Source organism: Periophthalmus magnuspinnatus, chromosome 19, assembly GCF_009829125.3.
Source record: "Periophthalmus magnuspinnatus isolate fPerMag1 chromosome 19, fPerMag1.2.pri, whole genome shotgun sequence".
NCBI lineage: Eukaryota > Metazoa > Chordata > Actinopteri > Gobiiformes > Gobiidae > Periophthalmus > Periophthalmus magnuspinnatus.
Window position 1 is genome coordinate 3,706,019 of NC_047144.1, and position 23,802 is coordinate 3,729,820.

At 36.7% G+C, this 23,802-nt stretch overlaps 2 protein-coding genes across 2 annotated transcripts; both read left to right on the forward strand.

Moving 5' to 3' along the window:
* Positions 1-639: 639 nt before the first annotated feature.
* Positions 640-13,546, forward strand: gspt1 (G1 to S phase transition 1). Its single transcript, XM_033984221.2, has 14 exons — positions 640-1,039; positions 1,333-1,377; positions 3,916-4,152; positions 5,240-5,273; positions 5,507-5,584; positions 5,711-5,891; positions 7,742-7,896; positions 8,807-8,947; positions 9,730-9,823; positions 10,844-10,924; positions 11,811-11,984; positions 12,454-12,543; positions 12,628-12,796; positions 12,874-13,546. The coding sequence occupies exons 1-14, from the start codon at positions 847-849 to the stop codon at positions 12,924-12,926; spliced, it is 1,725 nt and encodes a 574-aa protein (XP_033840112.1). The 5' UTR covers positions 640-846; the 3' UTR covers positions 12,927-13,546.
* Positions 13,547-13,839: 293 nt separating this feature from the next.
* Positions 13,840-17,050, forward strand: rsl1d1 (ribosomal L1 domain containing 1). Its single transcript, XM_033984222.2, has 9 exons — positions 13,840-13,935; positions 14,128-14,267; positions 14,352-14,490; positions 14,580-14,728; positions 14,819-14,920; positions 15,008-15,101; positions 15,694-15,825; positions 16,525-16,698; positions 16,775-17,050. Exons 1-9 carry the CDS (start codon positions 13,888-13,890, stop codon positions 16,901-16,903), a joined length of 1,107 nt encoding a protein of 368 aa, XP_033840113.1. The 5' UTR covers positions 13,840-13,887; the 3' UTR covers positions 16,904-17,050.
* The last annotated feature ends 6,752 nt before the right edge of the window (positions 17,051-23,802 follow it).

Consider the following 23,802-nt stretch of genomic DNA (forward strand, 5'->3'; position numbering starts at 1 on the left):
TTATTATTATCATCATCATTATTATTGTTATTATTATCATTATTATTACTATTATTATTATCATCATTATTATTATTATCATTATTGTTGTTGTTATTATTACTATTATTATTATCATTATTATTATTATCATTATTATTTTCATTATCATCATTATTATTATTGTTATTATTATTATTATTATCATTATTATTGCTGTTATTATTATTATCATTATTATTATTATCATTATTATTATTTTTATTATTGTTATAATTATTATTATTACTATTATTATTATCATTATTATTATTTTCATTATCATCATTATTATTATTATTATCATTATTATTTTTTTATTATTGTTATTATTATTATCATTATTATTATCATTATTATTATTTTTATTATTGCTATTATTATTGTCATTATTATTATTATCATTATTATTATTTTTATTATTATTATTATTATTATTATTATCATTATTATTATTTTTATTATTGTTATTATTATTATCATTATTATTATTTTTATTATTGTTATTATTATTATCATTATTATTATTATTATTATTATTATTATTATTATTATTAAACCAGTATTACTCCTCCTCTCTCTTTATCCGGTGGCGGTACAGTGGTGGCCTCTAGCGGTGGGGCGGGGCGCAGCGGCTGTAGAGCACTTCTCGTCCGCTGCGAGATCCATATGCTTCACCAAAGCCAGGCTTAACAAAGCAATGGGAACTTGTTCAAACGTGCTGCTAAGAGTCTGAACCAACACACCAGCAAATACACGCACCTCTCCGGACTCACTCGGGCACTATCCTCTTCTACTGCGGGAAAACTCTACTCTCGAACAGGAGCGATGGATCCGACAGACGCCCCGGATTCGTGGGAGCTGGAGGAGGATGCCGAGGCCCCGGCTGCCGCGGCGGAGCTCCCGGCCGCCTTCGCCTCTCTGAACGTCAACGCCAAGCCCTTTGTCCCCAACGTGAACGCTCCGGTGTTTGTGCCCAGCTTCCTCCAGACCAGTACCGTGGACATGCCGGCTTCAGAGGGTGGGTGAATACCGTTACCCGACAGCTGGGTGGAAGTTAGCTTAACTTGCTAGCGCTTGTGCTAAAGAAGCTAAGTTAGCCTGTTCAGTGCCAACTCGCTGTTCAGTACTCCCTGTCTATGGTTTTATCGCCTTTTCACTAATCAACAAGTCACTGTGGCTGTTAGAGACGCATTATCACCGTGTAATAAACATATTTACGACACATTATCGGCCACGACTGTCAGACAAGCCGCATCATCATTGTGTATTAATAGTGCTGAAAGTTTGATGTGCTTTGTGTCTCTTCCAAAGGTAACGCAGAGCCCGTGGCCAGCATGGAGGTGGCAGACACAGCCGGTATGCGTCCACTCCTCACATGTGCTTTTCATTAAGGCAGCCTGATCATACGCGGGCTTTTAACAGAGCAGGTGAAGCTTTGGAAGACATAAGAGGACGTGATCTGAAGCACTTGAGATAATTTGTAACACCAAAAACCATGTTAAACCATATTCAGAGCCCGGCATTTGTAAACTCATGTGCACTCGTGGGCCTTCATTTAACATGATGCAACCGCCACTCTGCTCCACAGCTCAAAATAGATCTCCCATTGGCAGACGGGTGTACTGTCACAGTGCATTTCCAAGGTCCTGCCTCAGATATGCACACCACTGTGTTTCCAAAGACATCCAGAGGGTTTGGTTTCTCCGGAGCATTCCCAGTTTAGTAGGCTGTGGCTTTCACGAATTTCATCCATTGAAAAAAATGCTGTCTTCTTCTTAAAGTTATATAAAGCTGGTGGCATGTTTGCCTTCCATAGAGCTAGTAGTTACATTATGACATGTTATTGATAACCATTAGGGATGGGACAAGATCTCGTAAGATAACATTACTACAAGATTGTGCACACATGAGGAAAATGATCTTTTAAGGTTTTTTTTATCCATTTAGTTTATATTTAGATTGAACAAAAAGGGTTACATCACTGTCGTTTCAAAACAGGTTTACAATTACAACTAAAATATTAAATAATATTTAAAAATGTTATTGTTGCCATAACTGCAGCATTAACATTTATTTAATATTAAGTATATCCAAATCTTGTTTGTCTCGTTCTCGTGAACCCAATCTCATGTCTCATCTTGTCTTGTGGAAATTGTGTCTCATCCATCTAATAATCGTCTATGATTTACAATGCCACGCGAAGATAAAAAAGAGGTGGTGGTTTGTCACAGGTCCACACAAATTAGTACCATAAAAGACAAAGTTGATAGCTGTTATCTGTCCTAGTTTTAAATGAGGAGTAATGCATGTAGAACATTAAACACCATTGTACTTGTTAGCGTGAATGCATAATTAACTAGTTTCTTTATGCATGTGGTGTTGGTCGGGAACTGCCTGTTCTAAGTTATGTCAGCTGCTTTAGAACACTGAATGAATTGAATCTATATCGAGTCATTCGGTTTGTCTTATAAGTCTGTCTAGTCTGTTTAAAAAAACACTTCTGATGCACTGAAGACTAACTGAGAATGACTCATTGATATACAGAGACTGCAGCAGTTCAGAAAAAAATATTGTAGCTAAATATTTGTGAATTTCTCAATATCATATCAATACAATATATATGAAAACATCGCCGGATATCAAAATGAGAAGCATGAATATGAAATCCCAACATTCTAAAAACCCTTTAGTTTAAATATGAGCTGGAGGATTTGTTGACCTGGTTTATTTTTAATATCTCTGTAATTACTGGACCTATCTACTTGAAACAAAAACTGGCATTAAGTTCAAAGTCGTCTCTGAGAGCACAAATGAACAATTATTAAGTGATTTTTTTTTTCCATAATACCTGTAGAGAGTGGTGCCATTATTCACCTCCAAAGATGTGATAGCTGTTGATTGCAAGATTAATATGGCAAGTTTGTGGAGCCAATTCTAAACAAATAATGACAAGGTTTTGCGGCTCATGAGATTGGATATTTCTTTCAAAAACTATGAATCTCCATCAGAGTTAAACAGGCCCCACCCTCAATCTGGAGTTAATCAAATTCTAGAACATGAGCGCAACCTCTTAGCACCGCTATCTTATCCTCCGGAGCTGACAGTGCCGCAAATGTTTTATACCGGCTTTATATTTAACGCTGTATTCATAAACATTGATAAAATTTGTATTAGATTAGGTTTTTTTTGGAATCATGGCCTTCCTGAGATGACAAATTTGCAATTGCAACTAGATTTGCTTTTATTAAAGAGTGGGTCTTCTACAAAATCAACTTTTTGGAACTCTCTACCATGTTGTTTCTTCATCAAAACATGCCTGAAGAGGTTTTACATGTAATCCATGCATGTTTGAGTAATTTAGCGATGCCTCGGGCCTTTTTGGAACCCTCCTTACAAATATCTGTAAGATTCTGTCCAATGCTTAGCCCACAAACCTACGTCACCCATACTCCCACACAACAATTTTCAGTAAATATACAAAAGCATGTTACAAAACAATACACTGCAACTTCACAAACCTGATGTGATGCGCAGTAATTTCATTAGCGGGATGCACGCCAGTTGTGTTGTGAAAGGGCTTTGAAGTGGAAGTCACTTGGCACGTGGCATTTTCAAAAGAATAAAAGGTAACGTGGTGATCTAAATATGTTATGTGTTAGCAATTAATATTCCAGAGAACTAAAATACACCCTCTTTAAGACGCTTATCAGTGCACATCGAGGAGCTTTTACCTTTTGAGAGAACACTGAAAAGTTAACAGCTACTTTGGTAAATCAATACATGTCAATCATCTAAACAACATGGCCACCTGATTTTTTTTTTTTTTTTTTTTGCTTTCCCATCAAGTCCCAATTGTAGCTGTTTTCACGATATGACTCCTGCATTTGTTTGTAGCCCCCGTGGAGAATGGAGGCACCGAGGCCGACATGACCACAGAGGAGGAGACGTGGGAGCAGAAGGAGGAGCCCGGTGGAGGGGGCGGAGGTGGGGGGCAGGGGGGCGCCGCGGGGAAGGAGGATGAGGAGATGATGGAGGAGGAAGAGGAGGAGATGCCCGTGCCCAAAGTGGCCCCCCCTCCTCCAGACGCCCCCAAAAAGGAACACGTCAATGTGGTCTTCATCGGACATGTCGGTATGTGGCTCTACTCTATAAATACTACAATTTCATGCCAGATTTTGAAGGAATAGACTTGATCTTCAATATAAATTTTGCTACCACGTTGATAATAGAAATCGCTTTATTTAGACAAAAGAATGTGATTTTCAATAATAGTACTTTCTATTATATTACCATGTGATGTTATATCTGTGTAATCCCTCAGTCGTCCAGGTAGGTTCCATAGTGGACAATGGTTGTATACTAGTCTATGTGTCTTATACTTGTTCTGATAGCTCGAGATGGAACTATTCAGGAAAGGTCCAACGTGACTTTTTTAGTATCAATATCTGCTCAGGTGAGTAGCAGGTTTTAGTATCGAATGGTATCTGAGTTTTGATACCGTTGACAACCCTAGAACGTAATGTACACATAGAGTTGGGATTTGTTATAATAATAGAAAGTTTTCTTCTACATTTAAATTAGCATAAGGAATTCAAAATGGACGTCAGCTCTGAGCCTGTATCAACAAGCCTTGCAAATCTAACAATGGCTGTTTTCTTACCTCTTGCTCTACAAAGTTAAATAGAAAAAAAAAATCTGAAGAGTTTGAACAACAATCTACTAGTGTTCATTTTGAATTTTTTAACTTAGTTTTAGTCTTTTGGATAAAAATAATTTTAGTTTTAGTCAAGGTTTGTTAAATAATACTATATTATACTTTAGTACATATAACCAGACTATATATAATATTTTTTGTAGTTTATTTTCAGTATGATCAGTTATCTGGTAAGTTGTTCCTTGGATGTTTGTAAATGCTCTGGTTTAGGGCTCTGAGGTTGAACAGTGGTACTCGGATCTAGTCTCCACTTATTCCTTCATTCATTTATGTCTAGTTTTATTTTTCAACAAACAAAGTGAGTAATTTTAGTCAAAATCTTTGTAATTGTACTCATTATTTTGTTTAGTCAGTAAAACCTTGACACTGATGAAAAATATGAAGAAATATTAAATTACATTAAATAACATGTAGTAGGGTTTTGAGGAATGTAGTCTCAACAGACAAGACTTAATTTTTTATATATGTGTTAATCATGTATTTAATCAAGTTTCCCTTTTTCAGATGCTGGAAAATCAACTATTGGAGGACAGATCATGTAAGTTCTATGTTCCACTGTCCAATTATTGCCACATTCATACTCTATATTTAGGTACGTAGTTGTAATAGCATTGAGTCACCTGTTGCACAAACCTAGCAGACAAACTGGTTCATTCAGATTCTAATTGTAGTTTTAACCTTGACCGGATAGTTGTGATAGAAAATAAACCTGATCACTTATAAATTCACTTGTAAATTATGCATTATTAGTTAAGTCTGTATCTTCTGTAGGTACTTGACTGGAATGGTGGACAAGCGAACATTGGAGAAATATGAAAGAGAAGCTAAAGAGAAGAACAGAGAGACCTGGTGAGCGCGCTTCTCTTTTGTTTGACAGTAAATAACCACTGATATGCTTCATGTTCTAAAAGACTGCACGCCCACGCACCCTTTTATTTAGAGTGCTCACGTTTTGTTTTGGTTTTTTTTATTCAGGTATTTGTCGTGGGCCCTGGACACAAACCAGGAGGAGAGGGACAAGGGGAAGACAGTGGAGGTGGGACGTGCTTACTTCGAGACAGAGAAAAAGCACTTCACCATCCTGGATGCACCCGGACACAAGAGCTTCGTACCAAACATGATCGGAGGGGCGTCACAGGCCGATCTCGCCGTGCTGGTATAAATATGGCAACATCTAATAGCGTGTATTCACAACATTCAAGAATGGGAGAATTGAGAGATAGATCATTTCAGATGGAGGGAAGATGGGTATTTAAAGGTACACTATGTAAATTTTCTGGTAGAGTGTTTAGGCGAGGCAAGGCAGGTTTGTTTGTATAGCACAATGTGTACACAAACTAATTTGAAGCGCTTTACAGAATAAGACAGTCATTAAAATCACAATACAACAAATCAACACATAAATAATCATCATAAAATTAACATTAAAGGAGAAAAGGCAGAATAAAAACCTTTCAGCCATATTCACAGCTAAACAGAACAGTTTTGAGCCTGGATTTAAATATTGTCAGAGTAGAGGCCTGTCTCACATCTTCAGGAAGACCGTTCGAGCTTTTAGTTGCAGAAAACTGAAACACTGATTCTCCATGTTTAGTCCTGACTCTGGGACCAGTAGGAGGCCGGTCCCTGAAGTCCTCAGAGTGTGAGATGGTTCATGTGGCTCTAACATGTGGGAGATGTTCTTTGGTGCTGGTCCATGGAAAGACTCATACAAAAACAGAGCTACTTTAAAGTCTATTTTCTGAGCTACAGGAAGCCAGAGCAGAGACTTATGTGCTCGTAATTCCTAGTTCTAGTCAGGAGCTGAGCAGCAGTGTTCTGGATGTATTGCAGCTGTGTTAAGGCTCGTTTGGAGAGGCCAGTGAGCAGGACGTTACAGTAGACTAAGCTACTGGAGACAAATGCATTGATAAGTCTCTCTAAGTCTGGTTTTGACAGTATACCTTTGCAAGGTTGCAATGTTTTTTTGGTGGTAAAAAGCTGCAGATGTTATTGATTTGATGTGGCTGTTAAAGCTCAAGTCTGAGTCCATTATTTCCCCTAGATTTCTAGCCTGATTTGAAAATTTTAGAGAGAGAGACTGGAGGTGACTGCTGACACTTTCTCTATGTTTCTGTGGCCAAAGATGATGACTTGAGTCTTGTCTGAGTTTAGCTGGAGAAAGTTGTTTTTCCTCCACACACTGATCTGTTGGATGCAGTGGCAGAGTGAATCCACTGGTCCATATTCACCTGCTGCAGTGAGACATAGATCTGAGTGTCATCTGTATACTCCCTATCTTCTAGACAGGACTTGAACCAGTTCAGTGCCATACCAGAGATGCCCACCCCTAGTCCTCTAGTCTCTGCAAGAGGATTGACAGTGTCAAAGGCAGCACTCCGATCTAACAGGATCAAGACTGAGACCAAGTGTTTACCACTTGCTTGCCTCTATGGGGATGTTTTTTCTCTGCCTGGAATGTTCCAGTATGAAACATATCTATCTAATAATAAAAGTGACTTACACTTGATTGTCAAAAGCCTCTCATCCACATTCGTGGATTCTTTTGTAGCCATAGCTGCCCTGATTTAGACTGACAGTTTGTGCCATCGTCCCCCCCAACCCCCACCAATCATGCACACACCTATCCTGATTTGTAACTTGGCCTGTTGGTTACACCTGCTTTTTTCCATGAAGATAGAGTTTAATGTCGTACTATGGAACATGCCAGGCAGACCAATAACATCTCCATGAAGACAAACAGATCATGTACCCTCCATCAGAAAAAAAGTTTGAATAATACCACCATAATAATTACCATAGTTCATTATTCACAGAGAATGCATTGAACTTTATGCCAGTTTTTGTTTTATGAGAGTAGGCCCACTTAAAAAGAACTATGAATCATAAACCATAAACTAAACATTTGCATTTTAAAGACATTTTCTACCATAGAAAAGCTGTGATGTCATGGAAATGTCCCTTTGGCTCTATTTGAATATTTATTTTTTGTATTTATTTTTTCAGGTGATCTCAGCCAGAAAGGGCGAGTTTGAGACAGGCTTTGAGAAGGGGGGGCAGACACGGGAACACGCCATGCTGGCTAAAACCGCTGGAGTCAAACATCTCATTGTCCTCGTCAACAAGATGGATGACCCCACTGTCAACTGGAGTCTGGAGAGGTGCACAGACTAGTATTACTAACAGTTTTACTGACGATACAAAGAAAAAAACTTTGGTGGTTGACAGAAAGCACAGGTCCAATGTCGTGACCAGTAAAAATCAGATAACTAATCAGATGCCCTAATCTAGATCTGATTCTTAGTGTGTTTTTTACAAATCTGGACACACCTGGTGACATGTGACAATTAATCAATGTATTTTTAGAGTAACTGTTGTATTTAGAAGATGAAGTACAATGAGCTTTAAAAAGCTCTTTCAGTCTTACATTTTCTCTTTTGATTTTTCATTATTATTCTTAAAATCTGCACAGGTCAAAGACAGTCAAAAGAAATCAGATGGCTTACATCAGATGTGACTATCTTTGTTTACACAAAAATTTGATTATTACCACAAAATCTGATGCGGGTAATCTAATTTCTTTCTGTTCATGGTACTGCAGATTACTCGCATCAGATTTTCACTGTTTACATATGACTTTAATTAGAGATGCACTGATCCAGTTTTCTGCAGTCCCAATACCGATTCCGATACTATAGTTTAAGTATCTGCCGATACCTGATATTAACCAATACCAGTGCAGAGACAGAAAACATAATTTATTTCCTTTAAACAAAAATAAAATAAGACTGATCCAAATGTGTTATGTAGCTGTTATTTATCCCTCAAATAATTACACAATAGCTTTGTATAAATACAGATTCAAACAGTAAATTGTCTTATTACATAAATTTATGTGTCCAACCAGGATATCGGTTGAACCAATATTTGTTAGCCAATATCCGATCCAGTAAATTTTTCAGTATCGACACCAATATCTGAAACCAGTATCAGATTGGTGCATCCCTAATTTTAATAATCAGACAACTCCAGAAATGTAATAATAATAAGAATACTTTTTCTGCCTTAAAGATACGAGGAATGTAAGGAAAAGCTGGTGCCATTTTTGAAAAAAGTGGGTTTCAATCCCAAGAAAGACATCCACTTTATGCCTTGCTCTGGACTCACTGGTGCCAACCTCAAAGACCCAGTGCCAGATTGCTCCTGGTACACGTAAGTCCGCCTTTAAATCAACAGAAAGTCAGCCATTTTGTGTCTTCTGTAGTATTGAACATGTAGTCAGTATGATTAAAGTATGATTAGATTTCTTTCCTAGTTTTATACTTTTGGTGAGGTCTATAATTTTACTTCCTGGTTGGATATGGGCAGCAGATGTGCTTTATGTCGTAGCAATTCCATAAATGTTACCTAGCAACCATACTGTAAACAAGGGCCAAATTTACACAGTAGTTATTATTTAACAAAAAATTACACCATCCCTATTTTGTTAAATGAAGGTTTAAACTATTTGAGAAATGTTTCCTTGTGTGCAAATTGTTCTGCATTTGGATGGAATTTTGTGTATTGATGACATAGCTAGAAGGATTCCCCATCAGAACTTCCACTATTTTGAACAATTTTTTCCCTAATCTTTGTTCTTAAATTACTTTTTTGTCACTTAAAGCTACCATTTATACGTTTATTTTATTTATTCCTTTTATCTGTAGATGGCAGCTGTGAAACTTGTTCTCACCTGCCCTCACTTGGCCTTTGTTGACGCTCACCTGTGCTCTATCAGACAAAAGTAACGTAGATAGCATCTAGTGGTGATTTGTGAGGGCTGGGTCGACCAATCTCATTACAGCGGTAGCTTTAACTGGTGTACAGACATGATGAATATTTACCCTAGGTACTATACCATCAAATGACGTCTTTATAAAAATGAAAACCTGTAACATGCAATGTGTAACAACGTCTGTTAATGTAGATATAATTAGATTGTGTTCTGTCATCAGGGGATTGCCATTTATACCCCACCTGGACAGTTTGCCAAATTTCACCAGATCCAGCGATGGGCCTGTCAGACTGCCAATTGTAGATAAGTATAAGGTGAGCTGAATGCAGTTTATTTTTGTTATCCACGAAGCTGCTTTGGTTCTTTCACTTTTTGTCAAACGTCTCCTTCGTGGTCTTGTTTAATATGCTCATGTCTTGCGGTTGCATAAGAGCCTTATGTAGTGTTATATGACTAAGAAGCCCCCACTGGTGTTGGCCTGATGTAACAGGATTATGGCTAACTGGATGCTATGCTAATTTTTATCCATAGTATCCACGAGAAGCACCTATACACAGCCGTACTCAAACCTGAAAGTGGATCATCTTTTTTATGTGAATATACAATTGTCTTAGAACATACAGTATTGCTTTACTTAATTATCGCCATGCCAATATAGATACAAGCTGTGTATCTTAAAGAGGGAGTATTATGCAAAATTTAATCTTGTTCCCTCTTCAAACACATGCCTACAAGTCATCCATGCTCCCACTAAGAAATTTTCCATAAATATACAAAAGGATACAAAACAATACACTACAACTTCACAAACCTGATATGATGTGCAGTAGTTTCATTTGTGAAATACATGCTGATTGTGTTGCGATAGTGCTCTGAAATGGGAGTGTCTGGGAGCAAAGGAAATTAAACTTATTAAACAGGTTAATATGTTGTTTTTGGCAAATATAGCATTTTCAAAACAATAAAATGTAACATAGTGATCTAAATATGTTTTGATAAGTGTAACTCCCTCTTAAAAGTAATGTATTTTGTATATTTGTATCTGTAGTAGTAGGATTTGATATAAAGCAATAAAAACATGTAATCGTGTCTTTATCACCAAAACACTCCATTAGATGAACAATTTCTTCTTTCTACACGATGGGTTTACATTACAGACTTGAGTCCAGTGTCCATATCAGATTTTTGCATGCTAATTGTAGTAACACATGCAAAACAAACCCTTCTTTATTTCTGGACATGGTTCCTCTATTAGATACAGGACACATTCCCAGATTACTGGAGCAGAAGATGTGTGTACACTCTTTACATTGTGTGCGTTTGTGTGTTTACAGGACATGGGCACAGTGGTCCTTGGGAAACTGGAGTCAGGATGCATTAGCAAAGCCCAGCAGCTGGTCATGATGCCAAACAGGGTAAGGCTCCTACAGACCAAACCAAACCAGCTCTTCCCCTCAGGTGGAAAAAAGAGGATTCTGTTACCTCACCAGTTTGTGTTTCAGCAAAGGCTCGTGTTTCTTTAAGGAGGAAGATTTAGTCCAAAGACACACATAACTCTTGTTACACTTCTACTGGTAAAGAAAAAAAATGACCTGTCAAAGTGGAGATAAATATGAAAAAATAAACTATTTTCACGTCAATTGAACCCGTCCACAAAACAAAAATAAACAATAGCATTACTATAACAATACAAATCAATTATAATGAGGTAAATGTTTGAAATCACCCAGTGCTAATTTGACAACTACAGCAAGTAGTGAGTAGTGATAAAAGTATAACTGAATCATATCAAAATGAATAACTGTGAACTCTTGCCTTGTGTCTTTTGCTAGATTGTATTACTGTCTAGATTTGGAGTGTGCTCAGAATGTACTGACATTAATAGTAGTTCCCAAAGTGAGGGTCGCAAGGCACAGAGCTAGGGGTCGCGAGATGACTTGGAAGATGTACTTTGAATATAACGTAGTTAATTTTACTATACTATAACTAACTATATTTTTTATAATGAGGTCAAATCACATATTAACCTATTAAAATAAGTACAATCAAGTCATGTTGTGTTATGGTGGACTTTGTGTCAGCTCTAACAATTTGCTGAATGTCCAATTTTTTCACTAAAGAAAAAAGTAGAAATGAAAAAGCCCTTCATTGTAAAAGCTATCCTTATGTAAATGCTGCAGTATTCATAAAAACTATGAGCAAGCATAGTGTGTAATCTTTGATCAATCACAACAGCTGCTGTTCATATGCATTTAAACTAATCCGTCTGTTTTGTCATGACTGTATCCTCATCGCCCTCAGCACACAGTGGAGGTGCTGAGCCTGCTGAGCGATGATGTGGAGACAGATGACGCGGCTCCAGGAGAGAACCTGAAACTGCGTCTGAAGGGCATCGAGGAAGAAGAGATCCTGCCGGGCTTCATCCTCTGTAGCCCCGACAACCTCTGCCACTCAGGGCGCACCTTCGACGCACAGGTCAGCACAGCGCCATCTGCTGCTCAATCTGACACAGGAAAACAGTTTAGATCAGTGGCTCTCAAACATTTCTCACAGGACTATTTCAGGTCTGAACTAGACCCAAAAGAGGTCTAGAATAGGACTACAGTTCGAAACATCTGATTTATAATTTGAAATGAATTTAATTGGACGGTCAAAACAAATTATACACAAAATCTAGGATAGAGCAACCAAAAATAACCAATAAGAGTACTTTTACATCAAACAAAATACTATTCAAGTATGAGTAAAAGTATGGTGTCAGAAAAGTACTCAGAGAAGTACAATTTCCTTAAAAAGGTAATGAATAAATGTAACTTAGTACTACCTACCTCTGCTCAAAGGAGGACCACACTATGCAATATACCAGCAAAACAATATACTAGCATGTACATAATATTAAAATATCATAATTACAGATTTAAACTATTTATATTTTTTTCCTCAGATCGTCATCATTGAGCACAAGTCAATCATTTGTCCTGGATACAATGCAGTGCTTCACATTCACACCTGCATTGAAGAAGTGCAAATTGCAGTAAGTCACAAACTTGCCTTGTCCTCTATCACTGGTTTAACTGCAGAACTGGAGTTTGTTGATAACATACTGTGTTTCTTCCAGGCCTTAATTTGTCTGGTGGACAAGAAGACGGGAGAGAAGAGCAAACAGCGCCCCCGCTTTGTGAAACAGGACCAGGTGTGCATCGCCAGGCTGCGGGCATCAGGAGTCATTTGCTTAGAGACCTTTAAGGACTTCCCTCAGATGGGACGCTTCACACTGCGAGACGAGGGTAAGAACACAGGTGGTTTGTACATTTATTCAACCTGAGTCATATCAACAATGCCTTTCTACTGTCTATGTGTGTAGGCAAGACCATCGCCATTGGTAAAGTGCTGAAGCTGGTGGCAGAAAAGGACTAAAGCGAGTGGCAGCATGCATGGAGATCTTCCACTCATTATCAGAGGAGAGATGCTGCTGGAGCCCACCCAACCTGCTGCTCTCCTCACACACAACTATGCTGAGAGGAGAAGACCTGTGTGGAGGAGAACGCATCACGTCATATGAAGAAAACAAGACTGAATCAGTTTTTATTATGAACAATATAAAGCAGAGACCAATTCCAGTGTGTCAGCTTTCTCATATTGAGAGCTCAGCTATGCCACTAATGTAGCGCCCCCTTCAGTACTCCCACAGCTAACAGCGCTGTTGGCTAGCCATGCCATTTGTTTTTAGAATGGAGATGGATGCTGTGGTCCTGAGTCAGGGGAAGAAAAGCTATCGAAAAGAACACATGGATCTCATATTCTGCAACAGAGCAGGGTTAGCCTATATTAATGATAGTCACCAACTACACCTCCCTTTAGAATGAGTGGGGTTTGATTTGTGTTTAAGAAGTGCGGGAATGCAACACAAAATGTTTAGTTTGGTCTCTCTCTATCGGAAATAGTTTGAGCTCACATACTACTCTGATGACCCTTGGATAAACAGACGTGGCTGTTACATAATCAGAACTGAAAATAAATGATCAAGCTGCAAAAAAGTGTTTTTTTTATAATAATACATTTTTATTAAAATTGTATTTCTAGATTTACCTTCAGCTCACTCCACTCCAACATTAGAAAATATTAATTTTGAGTGAGCAAACTTTGCTAAGTCCCGACGAGTCCATTCAATGTTCTTGAAACAAATAGCAGGATCTTACTAGAGTAAATTTATATTGCTAGAATTATATATAGGGTATATAATTGTTAAATAATTGAAATTTTTAATTTTTTAATTTATAATTGAAAAAAACTCCAATAAAGTTTAGTTTGTGTGTCACGTGGTACGCATACGGCGATTGCGCATGCGCCACCGGGAGCTCCACGTGAAGCGGACAGCATGGCTGTAAATATGGAAAATAAAGACGTTGTATTAGATCGGGCCCAGGTACGTTTTTATTTTGCTTTAACAGCTTTAGAGAATCATTGTAATACACTCACCCCTTTCTGTTCCATGACACCTATTGTTAAAATGGTCTAACTTGTGATGATATAGCAGCTAGCATTAGCTTCGTAGCTATAATGCAGGCTCTGTATTTTGTTTGATCGCTTCTCTTTCTAAAATAACGTTGTATATCAGGTGAAAAAGGCAGTTCAGGCGTTACAAGCTTTCCTCAAAACCAAGTCGACTAAAGATTCCCTGCTACTGGATGAAACCCAACAGATCAGCCTGCTCTTCACTCTGTGGAAGATTCCCAAAACTGCTCAGACTATCCGCATGTGAGGAGCAATTAGTCAATTACTGGTGTTTTCCAATCACCCGGCTCTGTTTTAAACAAAATGTTTATATGTGTTGTTTTGCAGCCCCTTGCCCCACGGGCAGAGGTCCGACACAGATGAAGTGTGCCTTTTCACTCGAGATGAGCCCAACATGACCCCAGACCAGACCCAGAGGTTCTACAAGAAGCTGCTGGAGCAGAGAGGGGTCACCTGCATCTCTGAGGTACTTAACTTTTTCCACTGGTCAGTCTGTCAGTCAAAACAGTCTGTGTTTGCATTATTTCCTATTAAACATATCCCTGTATTGTTCAGGTCATCCCGTTCAAGACACTAAAGAAGGAGTACAAGCCTTATGAGGCCAAACGCCGCCTTCTGGGAAACTTCGACCTGTTTCTGTCTGACGACCGCATTCGCCGTCTGCTGCCATCCCACATTGGAAAACACTTCTATGAGAGGAAAAAGTAAGAACTTCAATTTATTTTATGTAACATAAAACTAAAAATAAATCTATAAGTCATTGCAAATTGTAAATGTAAAATGTTTTTCTGCAGAGAACCTTTGTGTGTGGACTTACAGAGCAAGAACCTGGCCAGAGACGTCCAGAGGCTAGTCCAAGGAACAACTTTGAAAGTCACCAACAAAGGCAGCTGCTGGTAAATCCTATATTGTTGGATACAAAATAAATAAAATATAATTCACGAAAAGCACATGTAGCATGTATAAACTCTTTCCCTGTGCAGCATGGCTCGTGTGGCACACTCCGGTATGACGGCAGATGAGGTGACAGAAAACATCGAGGCCACAGTCCTAACAGTAATGGAAAAAATGCGAACGGTGAGATTAAAAAGCTTTGTTTTTTTGTTTTTGTCAGAAATGTTTGTATTGACCACAATTGGCTTGATTATTTGCATGTTTATGGTAAGGGGCTAGTGCCAGACTACATTGCTTGATTAACTAAATAAGGTTATGGCAGATGGTGTTACTGGATATGCTGTGTTAAATTAAAACTAAAGGGATAGTAAGAGAGAAGTAACAAAACTGTTTTTAGCCTTAGCAATGGACAACATTGTCAGCCATTATTCTAGTTTTCCATTTTGGATTGTCAAGAAAAAATGTGTATCCAGAAACTAGTACTGAAACGAGATACTCATTTGAACAAGTATAGATACATACAAAATGACATGAATAAGACACATCTTGACCTTTCATATGTAGTTTTATATGGTCTTGGTCGATATCAGAATAGTAAGTATTATATTATTATTATTATTATTATTATGATATTATAAATGATAAATTAACGATTAATGATAAATTAACAAATTATAAATTACCATTGCTTTATAATGTGTGTGTTTTAATGTGATATCAAATGTGATATGCATTGCGTTACAAAAACAGCCATTTGTGTTATTTGTGTTTATAGAAAGGACCAATGATCAAAATCATCCATTTGAAGAGCCAGAATTCTGTGGCACTGCCCATTTACACCTCAGACCTGAGTCATCTTACTTTGATCGAAGAAATGAAAAAAAAGACTAAGAGAGGACAAAAAGAGGTGGGTTTAACCAGATATTTTTTATTATTTGGTTGCTTCTTGGTGGGCAAAAATAAAGTTGCGCTGTTTTCTGGTGGACGGTTCGCTACTTGTCTTCATAGAGAGGTCATTAAAGGCATAGGGGCAGATTTTTTTTTTTTGGGTTTTTTTTGTGTTTATTGCACTGAAAAACATGCATCCTTACAAGTGCAAATGGGATTGCATCTCCACATATCTGATTCTTATTTGTGCTTGTTTCCATGGAAATGTTATTCCTTTTGCTATAAACCACAGTATGGCTTAAAACGTCCTCATTTTCGTTGAGAATGTTCCAATGTATGGTTTTAACTTTTTATTTCCATGGAATCATACAGGTGACATGCCACCTCCAGAAAGTTACATAGTGTATCTTTTAATGTTCCACATATTGACATTAAATGTATCACTTTCTATGGAGACAAGCAGGGATCACACATAGATCACAGGTCAGATCTGGGGATATGCAGTAAATCATGATTTTCAAGATATTATAAAGGATTTAAAAAGCTACAATTCAATAAAGATGGTTAAGTTTAATGTTATACTGTGGAATATTCTTGACAAAGCAATGACATCTCCATGAGACAAATGGGTGGAAAACCCTCCATGAGAAAAGTTTTTTTTAATGTGTCAAAGTATAGTAAAAATAACTATACTTTTTATAAACAAAAATGTTTATAGAAAGCTGCGAAGAAAAACAAGGAGACCGAAGATAAACAAGCTGATACAGAGGAGCCAAACAACGAGAAAAATAAAGCAGTGCCTCGAGACGACGGCAAAGAGGAGGAAGATGAGGAGGAGGAAATCCCGCAGCTGGTTCCCATGGAAACCCCAACCAAAAAGCCTAAACTGGAGGTCAGTGCTCAACAGCTGCTACTTAAGACTATATTTATTCAAGCCAAAAACATCCTAATCAATTGTTGTCTTGCAGAAAACTGTTAAAAAGAAAACATTGAAGAAGGCCCCCAAGCCTCCTGTAGCACCAAAAACTAAAACTGCTAACAGACTCGGCAAGAAGAGCGATGCCACGGTGAAGAGGAAAGTGCCCAAGGTGAAGTGATGTCTATACAAAACAGGAACTTTATAATAGGCTTTGAATACATAATTATATTAGAATGGTTTGAAAGCTCTGGAAGTTCATCAGTGATTCAAATCTGTTGTTATAATCTGCTCTATATTATTGTAATAAAAATAACATCTGTACTACAAGACAGTTTTGCATTTTTATCTGGTGAGAGAGAGAAACAAAAATGTGTGCATGTTTTATTAATTATGTCATAGGGTTATAGCAAATCACAGGCTGAATTTCTGAAGTGCCATCATTTTTTTTCACAAACAACAAAATATCCTGTCTCATTCTGCATAAACTGTAAACTCTGTAGTTTTGATCTGTACACAAAGTGATTCTTGTATTAATTTGTCAGTTAATATTTCAGTCTTTTTTCAGTTCAGAATCCTATTATTAAAACAAATCGCAAATCTAATCACAGTGCAGTAAAATCCAATTACAGATTATATATATAAATCGTGCAGATGCGTATAAGTATAAAATGTCCATCCATCATATCGCTCAGGAAGGAGATGAGTTCTGTGTCCCAAAGATGAATGTTCTTTAGTCCAAAATGTGAGTGTGTCATTATCCACAGTGAAACCAGTTCTGTACTGACATGGGCTCAAAGGCCACTCTGCAGGAAGAAGACATTACACCAAAAGAAACATTAAAAAAAAGCCAGATTATAGTTTGTAAATGCACACAGGGACAGTCCTTAATGTTTGGAGATATGTCCTGTGATCTAATGAAACTAAAATTGAACTGTTTGTCCATGGTGCACTTCATAAAATAAATGACATCATGAAGAAAGAACATTATGTGAAAATACTGAAACATCTCAAGACATCAGCCGGAAAATTAAAGCTTGGGCTCAAATGGATCTTCCAAATGGACAATGACCTGAAGCATACTGCCAAAGTGGTTACAAAGAGGCTTAAGGATAACAAAGTCAGGCCATCACAAAGCTGATCTCAGTCCTATTGTAAATGTATATGCAAACGTGAAAAGACGTGTGTGAACAAGGTGGCCTACAAACTTGGCTCAGTTACACCAGTTCCATCAGGAGGAATGTGCCAAAATTGCTGCCAACTGCCATATAGTTTAAAAGCAATGATACCAAGTACTAATGAAATGTATGTAACTTATGACTTTGAAGAAAATGATGAAAAATTGTCTAAAAAATCCTTCTCTATTTAGCAAATAGAAATAACTGTGTCAACTGTATGAGACGTTATTGCTTTGATCAGAATGTTCCACAGTATGGCACTAAACTCTCTAGTATTTACTCATTTTTTAATTACTAAATACCTTGAAATATCAGTGTACTGTTTGTGAGCAGGATTGCCTCTCCAGAGATCTGACCTGTAACTTGGCCTTGTACTTTCAGCTGCTTGTCTCTATGAAAAAAAAAAAAAAAAGTTTAATACCATACACTTTGGAACCTTCCAGGCAAAGCTATACCATCTCCATGGAGACGAGCAGGCAGCAAAGTGTTCAAGTCCACACGGGGATCATTCCAAAAAAGTTACAGAGTGCACCTTTACTTATTGCTTGTATTATGTAAACCTGTATGCAGTAGTGGTGGATGAAGTACTTTATTTTGTAAAGTAAAAGTACAGATATAGAGGTAAATAGTTATCCACGTAAAAGTACCACATGAAAAAATGTACTTCAGTTATTTAATAGATTAGATTAGTCCAGTACTGTCCAGCCTGTTTTGTGTTTTTCCATTTTCTGTGCCAGCTGTGTGAACCATCTGCCCTCTACAGCTGTGCACCAGACCAAACATGAGGGAGGTTTGCGCCCCCTGCTGCCAGTCTGTGGTACCTGCAACTTTATTAAGGTTCTGGCAGGTTTAAATACTGTAGAATAAAATTACACAGCAGTTTTCCCACAACATGTCGCATCTCAAAGGGCTATACAAAAAAAATAAATAAATAAAAATAAAAAATAAGAAGAAGAAAGATCGGAGAGTAAAAAATGAGCTTGGTAAAAACAAATTATGTGAACTATTTCTGAATAATTTCTTCTTCTTCTTCTTCTTCTTCTTATTCTTCTTCTTCTTCTTATTCTTCTTATTCTTCTTCTTCTTATTCTTATTCTTCTTATTCTTATTCTTCTTATTCTTCTTATTCTTATTCTTCTTATTCTTATTCTTATTCTTCTTCTTATTCTTCTTATTCTTATTCTTCTTCTTATTCTTATTCTTATTCTTCTTATTCTTATTCTTCTTATTCTTCTTATTCTTCTTATTCTTCTTATTCTTCTTATTCTTCTTATTCTTCTTATTCTTATTCTTCTTCTTATTCTTCTTATTCTTCTTATTCTTATTCTTCTTATTCTTATTCTTATTCTTCTTCTTATTCTTCTTATTCTTATTCTTCTTATTCTTATTCTTATTATTCTTATTCTTATTATTCTTCTTCTTCTTATTATTATTATTATTATTATTATTATTATTTATAAGTCAGATCTGTGCACAGGTGACCCAGCTTAACGAATATATGTTTATTATGTTAAACTGGTTCTGTTTAGCTGTGCACATGACTGAAAGGTTTTTTATTATTCTGCGCTTTTCTCTTTTAATGTCCATTTTATAATAATTATTTGTGATTATTTGCGTTTTGACTTGTTGTATTGTGATTTTAATATCTTTTTTTAATTCCGTAAAGCACTTTGAATTACTCTGCGTACGAACTGTGCTATACAAATAAACTTGCCGCGTCTTTAAACGCACGTGAAATGTAATAAACACGTCTAAATTGAATCCAAAGTGATGACATCTCCTCACAGATAAGATGGCGGCAGACCCTGTAGTAGAAAAGTTACACAGAGCAACTTTAATGTTTAATGTTTAAGATAAAAGCAACAAACTTATCTTATCAGAGGTCAGTGCTGTAGATAAAACGTGTGGCTTGATATTGATAAAAAAAAACCCTGATGATACAGTAAATATACAGATTTGTTTAGTATAGATACTTGAAAACGAGTATTTTGTTTCTGCTTTCTAATACTTTCCATTACTTGTACAATCCTGTATAAAACTACTCTGAGAAGCAAAGTTACTCAAGTTAATGTAATTGATTTGAACAAACTCAGCATCACATCAGCAAAAATTACACACAAATGCCAAAAATCTGGCGGGGAACTAGGATTAGATTTACTATTAAAATAAAATAAAAATAAATAATAAATAAATTAAATAAATAATAATAATGATAATAATAATAATAATAATAATAATAATAATAATAATAATAATAATAATAATAATAATAATAATAATAATAATAATAATACTTTTAAATATAACACAAAATTCGGCATCCATATTACATTAAATTGTATTCCTTTTTCACAATTCAGTTAAATACAATACTTGATTTACATCGTCTGGCTGCAATAACTTGTGTAAAACCAACACTTCTATCTTCATCCTCTTCAGTCTCTTGTATGCCATTGTAAAGCCAGTTTATGGGACATGCGATAGGTCCACTGCATTAGCCTCGAGACCTTGTTTGCGCACAGGGAACCCATCCATCAAAACTCCCCGTGCATGGCTGCCAGCTGGGTCAGATGACACGTCCATTGTTATTGTCAGTGGCGTTATAGCGCAGCTGCTGCTCCCATTCAAATTATACACATCGATATGACAAAACCTTAAAGGCTATAAAAGTCCAAAGCTGTTTGACTGTCATATTTTGCATTTGAACTTTACTATAACTTTACTATGCTGTATTTGGTTCACAGGTGCAATATGGTCCAGGTGGTCAGCCAATGAGAGGTGTCGTATCAGCAGGTGGGGTGGGTCTGCGCTGAGGTAAGGCAGAATTACACTGGCTTATACAAATACATATATACCAGAACTGCAGATAGTATTCAGTCTCAATGCACACTGGATATTTCTGATAACTAATTGTACAATAGACTTAGCAGACAGTGAGGGGTGTCCTGCGGCTTCACTGTATTATTCATGTTTTAAAGGGGAAAGTTAACTCAGGACATGGACGACATCGGAGATTCTTTTGAAGATGGGAGACAGAGTTTGGTCCTAGATGATGATCATTACGGAGGTACGAGTAGACCCTTTTGGTGAATTGTGATTATTTCAGCTGTGTGATAATGTGAGATTTTTTTTTATCAATTTCAACACAACACAATATAGTATTTCGTCTATCCAAATCAAGTTATAACACGTTCTCCATGACAGATTTATCGCTTGCCTTTAGTTCGTCAATAGAGTCGTCGAAAGGGTCGATACGTGGAGCGACGGTGGCTCAGTTGGTAGAGTGTGTGTCCACCGATCTGAAGGTTGGTGTTCGAATCCCGCTGTCAATGTAAATATCAGGTTGGCAGTGCGATTTCACCTCACACAGATGAATACTGTCATTGTGTCGCTGGGCAAGACACGTAACCCCACCTGTCCCCCAGTGTCTGTGTGCACTGGTGTGTGAATGTGTGTGTGAATGGGTTAGTGGTTAGTACTTGAAGATGTAAAAGCACTATACGTATATGTGACCATTTACTGTTTATCCAGACGATAACTCAGACTAAAACTAGTATTGGGACCAGATATTTAGACTAGTACTAATAATTAAAAAGAAATCACAAAACTATATTAACCTCCTGAGACCCGAGCTCTTGCATGATTTTATTTGCAAAAACTCTTAAGTGCCTGAACACACACATTATTTCACATATCAGTGTAAAAAAAACAAAATAAACAACAATTTTGCCTCTTGGAACAATGTGTCTCATTTGTGCTGCTGACAGGTAAAATAAAATAAAAAAAAAAAAATATATATATAAATAAGTAAATAAAAAATAAATAAATAAAAATAAATAAATAAAAATTAAAAATAAATTAATAAAATTAAAAATAAATTAATACATAAAATAAAAAAAATTAAATAACTAATAAAATAAATAAAAATAAATAAATGAATAAATATTCTAAACTCTTAGAAATATTCAAAATTGAACATGTTCTTGTTGCTGTTGTTCTTCTAAAAATTTGCACTGTGGCCTAGACAACCCAAAACGTGTCGTCCACAGATGAGGACGCCAGGTCTCAGGAGGTTAAAATATGACCTTTCCTGAGTTGTTTTAGAATGGTCTTGATCTAGAGCAGAACTAGTAAAAGAAAATATTAAAAAATGCATACTCTTATTGTGTTGAAAGTTACATTTTATGGCATCAAAAGCTGTATTGAAATCTGAAGCTTCCTCCTGAGTTTGACATTTTAGTATCAGGGACCGGCCTCCTGCTGGTGCCAGAGTCGGGACTAAACATGGAGAATGAGAGTTTCAGTTTTCTTCCTGAAGATGTGAGACAGGCCTCTACTTTGACAATGTTTAAATCCAGACTCAAAACAGTTCTGCTTAGCTGTGCATACGACTGAAAGGTTTTATTCTGCACTTTTCTCCTTTAATGGTAATTTTATGATGATTATTTGTGATTATTTATGTTTCGATTAGTTGCGTTGTGATTTTAATGTCTTTTTTTATTCTTTAAAGCACTTTCAATTACCTTGTGTACAAATTGAGCCATACAAACAAACTTGCCTTGCCTTACCGATCATGAAGCGTTTAGCATTAAGTAGCATAAAGTTATTTATTTTCATGGAAATTAGAAAAATCATTACATTTTTAGTATGGACGTGTTAAAAAAAGGCAAGTATAGACCACCACGATAACTCATTATAGTTTCAAAGTGCTCAACATGAAGAAAAAAAGGGCTACTAACAAAATATATGCTTTAATATTTTCAACTATGTCAATTACAATCGTCTTAAACTCTGGTCATGACATTTCTACAGTACAATTTTACTATTAAAGGTGCAATATGTAACTTCCTGGTGTAGGGATCGCCTCCTGGTCTCCATGGAGCCAACTTACAGGTCAGATCTATGGAGAAGGGACCCTTTTTTTGAATGATAAACAGCTGTAATTGAATAAATGTTTGATGGACACATTTAATGCAATACAGTGGGAAATTCTAGGGTCAAGGCAGATCAATATAATCCATCAAGAAAAGAGAAAAGCACATGTCCAAAAAAAAAAGAAGTTCCATAGTGCCCCTTTAAGTGTTGTCTACCGCAATAAAACCATAACTATTTTCCATCTAGACTCTCCCGGCTGCGCTTACCTGCACAAACCGGTGATCGCCATGGTGATGGGGTCCCTGATGTCCGCGGCGGGGGTCGTCCTGCTCCTCCTGCACGTGTCCCAGGTGGGCTCGGCGTGTCTGTCCGTCGGCCTCATGTTTGTGATGGTGGGGCTGGTGTGGGTCCCCGTGCTCAAGGAGAAGCACCGGAGGAAGAGATGCGCACTGGGAGAATGACACTGCAGCAGGAACACGTGGAGTTTGGTTTATTTTCTCTGCTTCTATGCGTATTTTACATGTGTATTTATGGTAACTAGTAAAGTAAAGTACATTTTGTTCATAGTAAACCACGATATTGACCTTGAAGAACTTGTAGATATAGGGCCACTCACTTCATTCACTGTAGCAAGCAGCAGATTTTCATTTACTTATTGTTGAAAATGAATAACTGAATAACACTTTTAAGCCCTACATGTGTCACAAGTTTTGGAGAAGAAGCAAGTTTATAGAGAGTGATCCAATGATGAGAGAACACTGTTATAATCTGGATAAAACTATGATATAATGTTTTTTACATCACAAATACTACCGTTTTTTGTGTGTTTTTTTGTTTTGTTTTTTTAACACATTTTTGTTTACATTTAGACAAAGTAATCAAACCATTTCACTTATAAAAGGTGTATTTTTCTTCCTCAGCGATGTATATTCACTCCACTGCAAAGTATCTTCCTGAAAATAACCGTGCTGCTATTTTATCATTTCAAAACTAAATAATAGGTTGATTTAGTTTTAAGTTATAAAAA

Coding starts and splice junctions, on each gene's coding strand:
- rsl1d1 (XM_033984222.2), top strand. CDS start 13,888: ATGGCTGTAAATATGGAAAATAAAGACGTTGTATTAGATCGGGCCCAG. Junction 14,268..14,351: donor ACTGCTCAGACTATCCGCAT/GTGAGGAGCAAT, acceptor GTTGTTTTGCAG/CCCCTTGCCCCACGGGCAGA. Junction 14,729..14,818: donor CACTTCTATGAGAGGAAAAA/GTAAGAACTTCA, acceptor GTTTTTCTGCAG/AGAACCTTTGTGTGTGGACT.
- gspt1 (XM_033984221.2), top strand. CDS start 847: ATGGATCCGACAGACGCCCCGGATTCGTGGGAGCTGGAGGAGGATGCC. Junction 1,040..1,332: donor GGACATGCCGGCTTCAGAGG/GTGGGTGAATAC, acceptor TCTCTTCCAAAG/GTAACGCAGAGCCCGTGGCC. Junction 12,544..12,627: donor TTGAAGAAGTGCAAATTGCA/GTAAGTCACAAA, acceptor TGTTTCTTCCAG/GCCTTAATTTGTCTGGTGGA.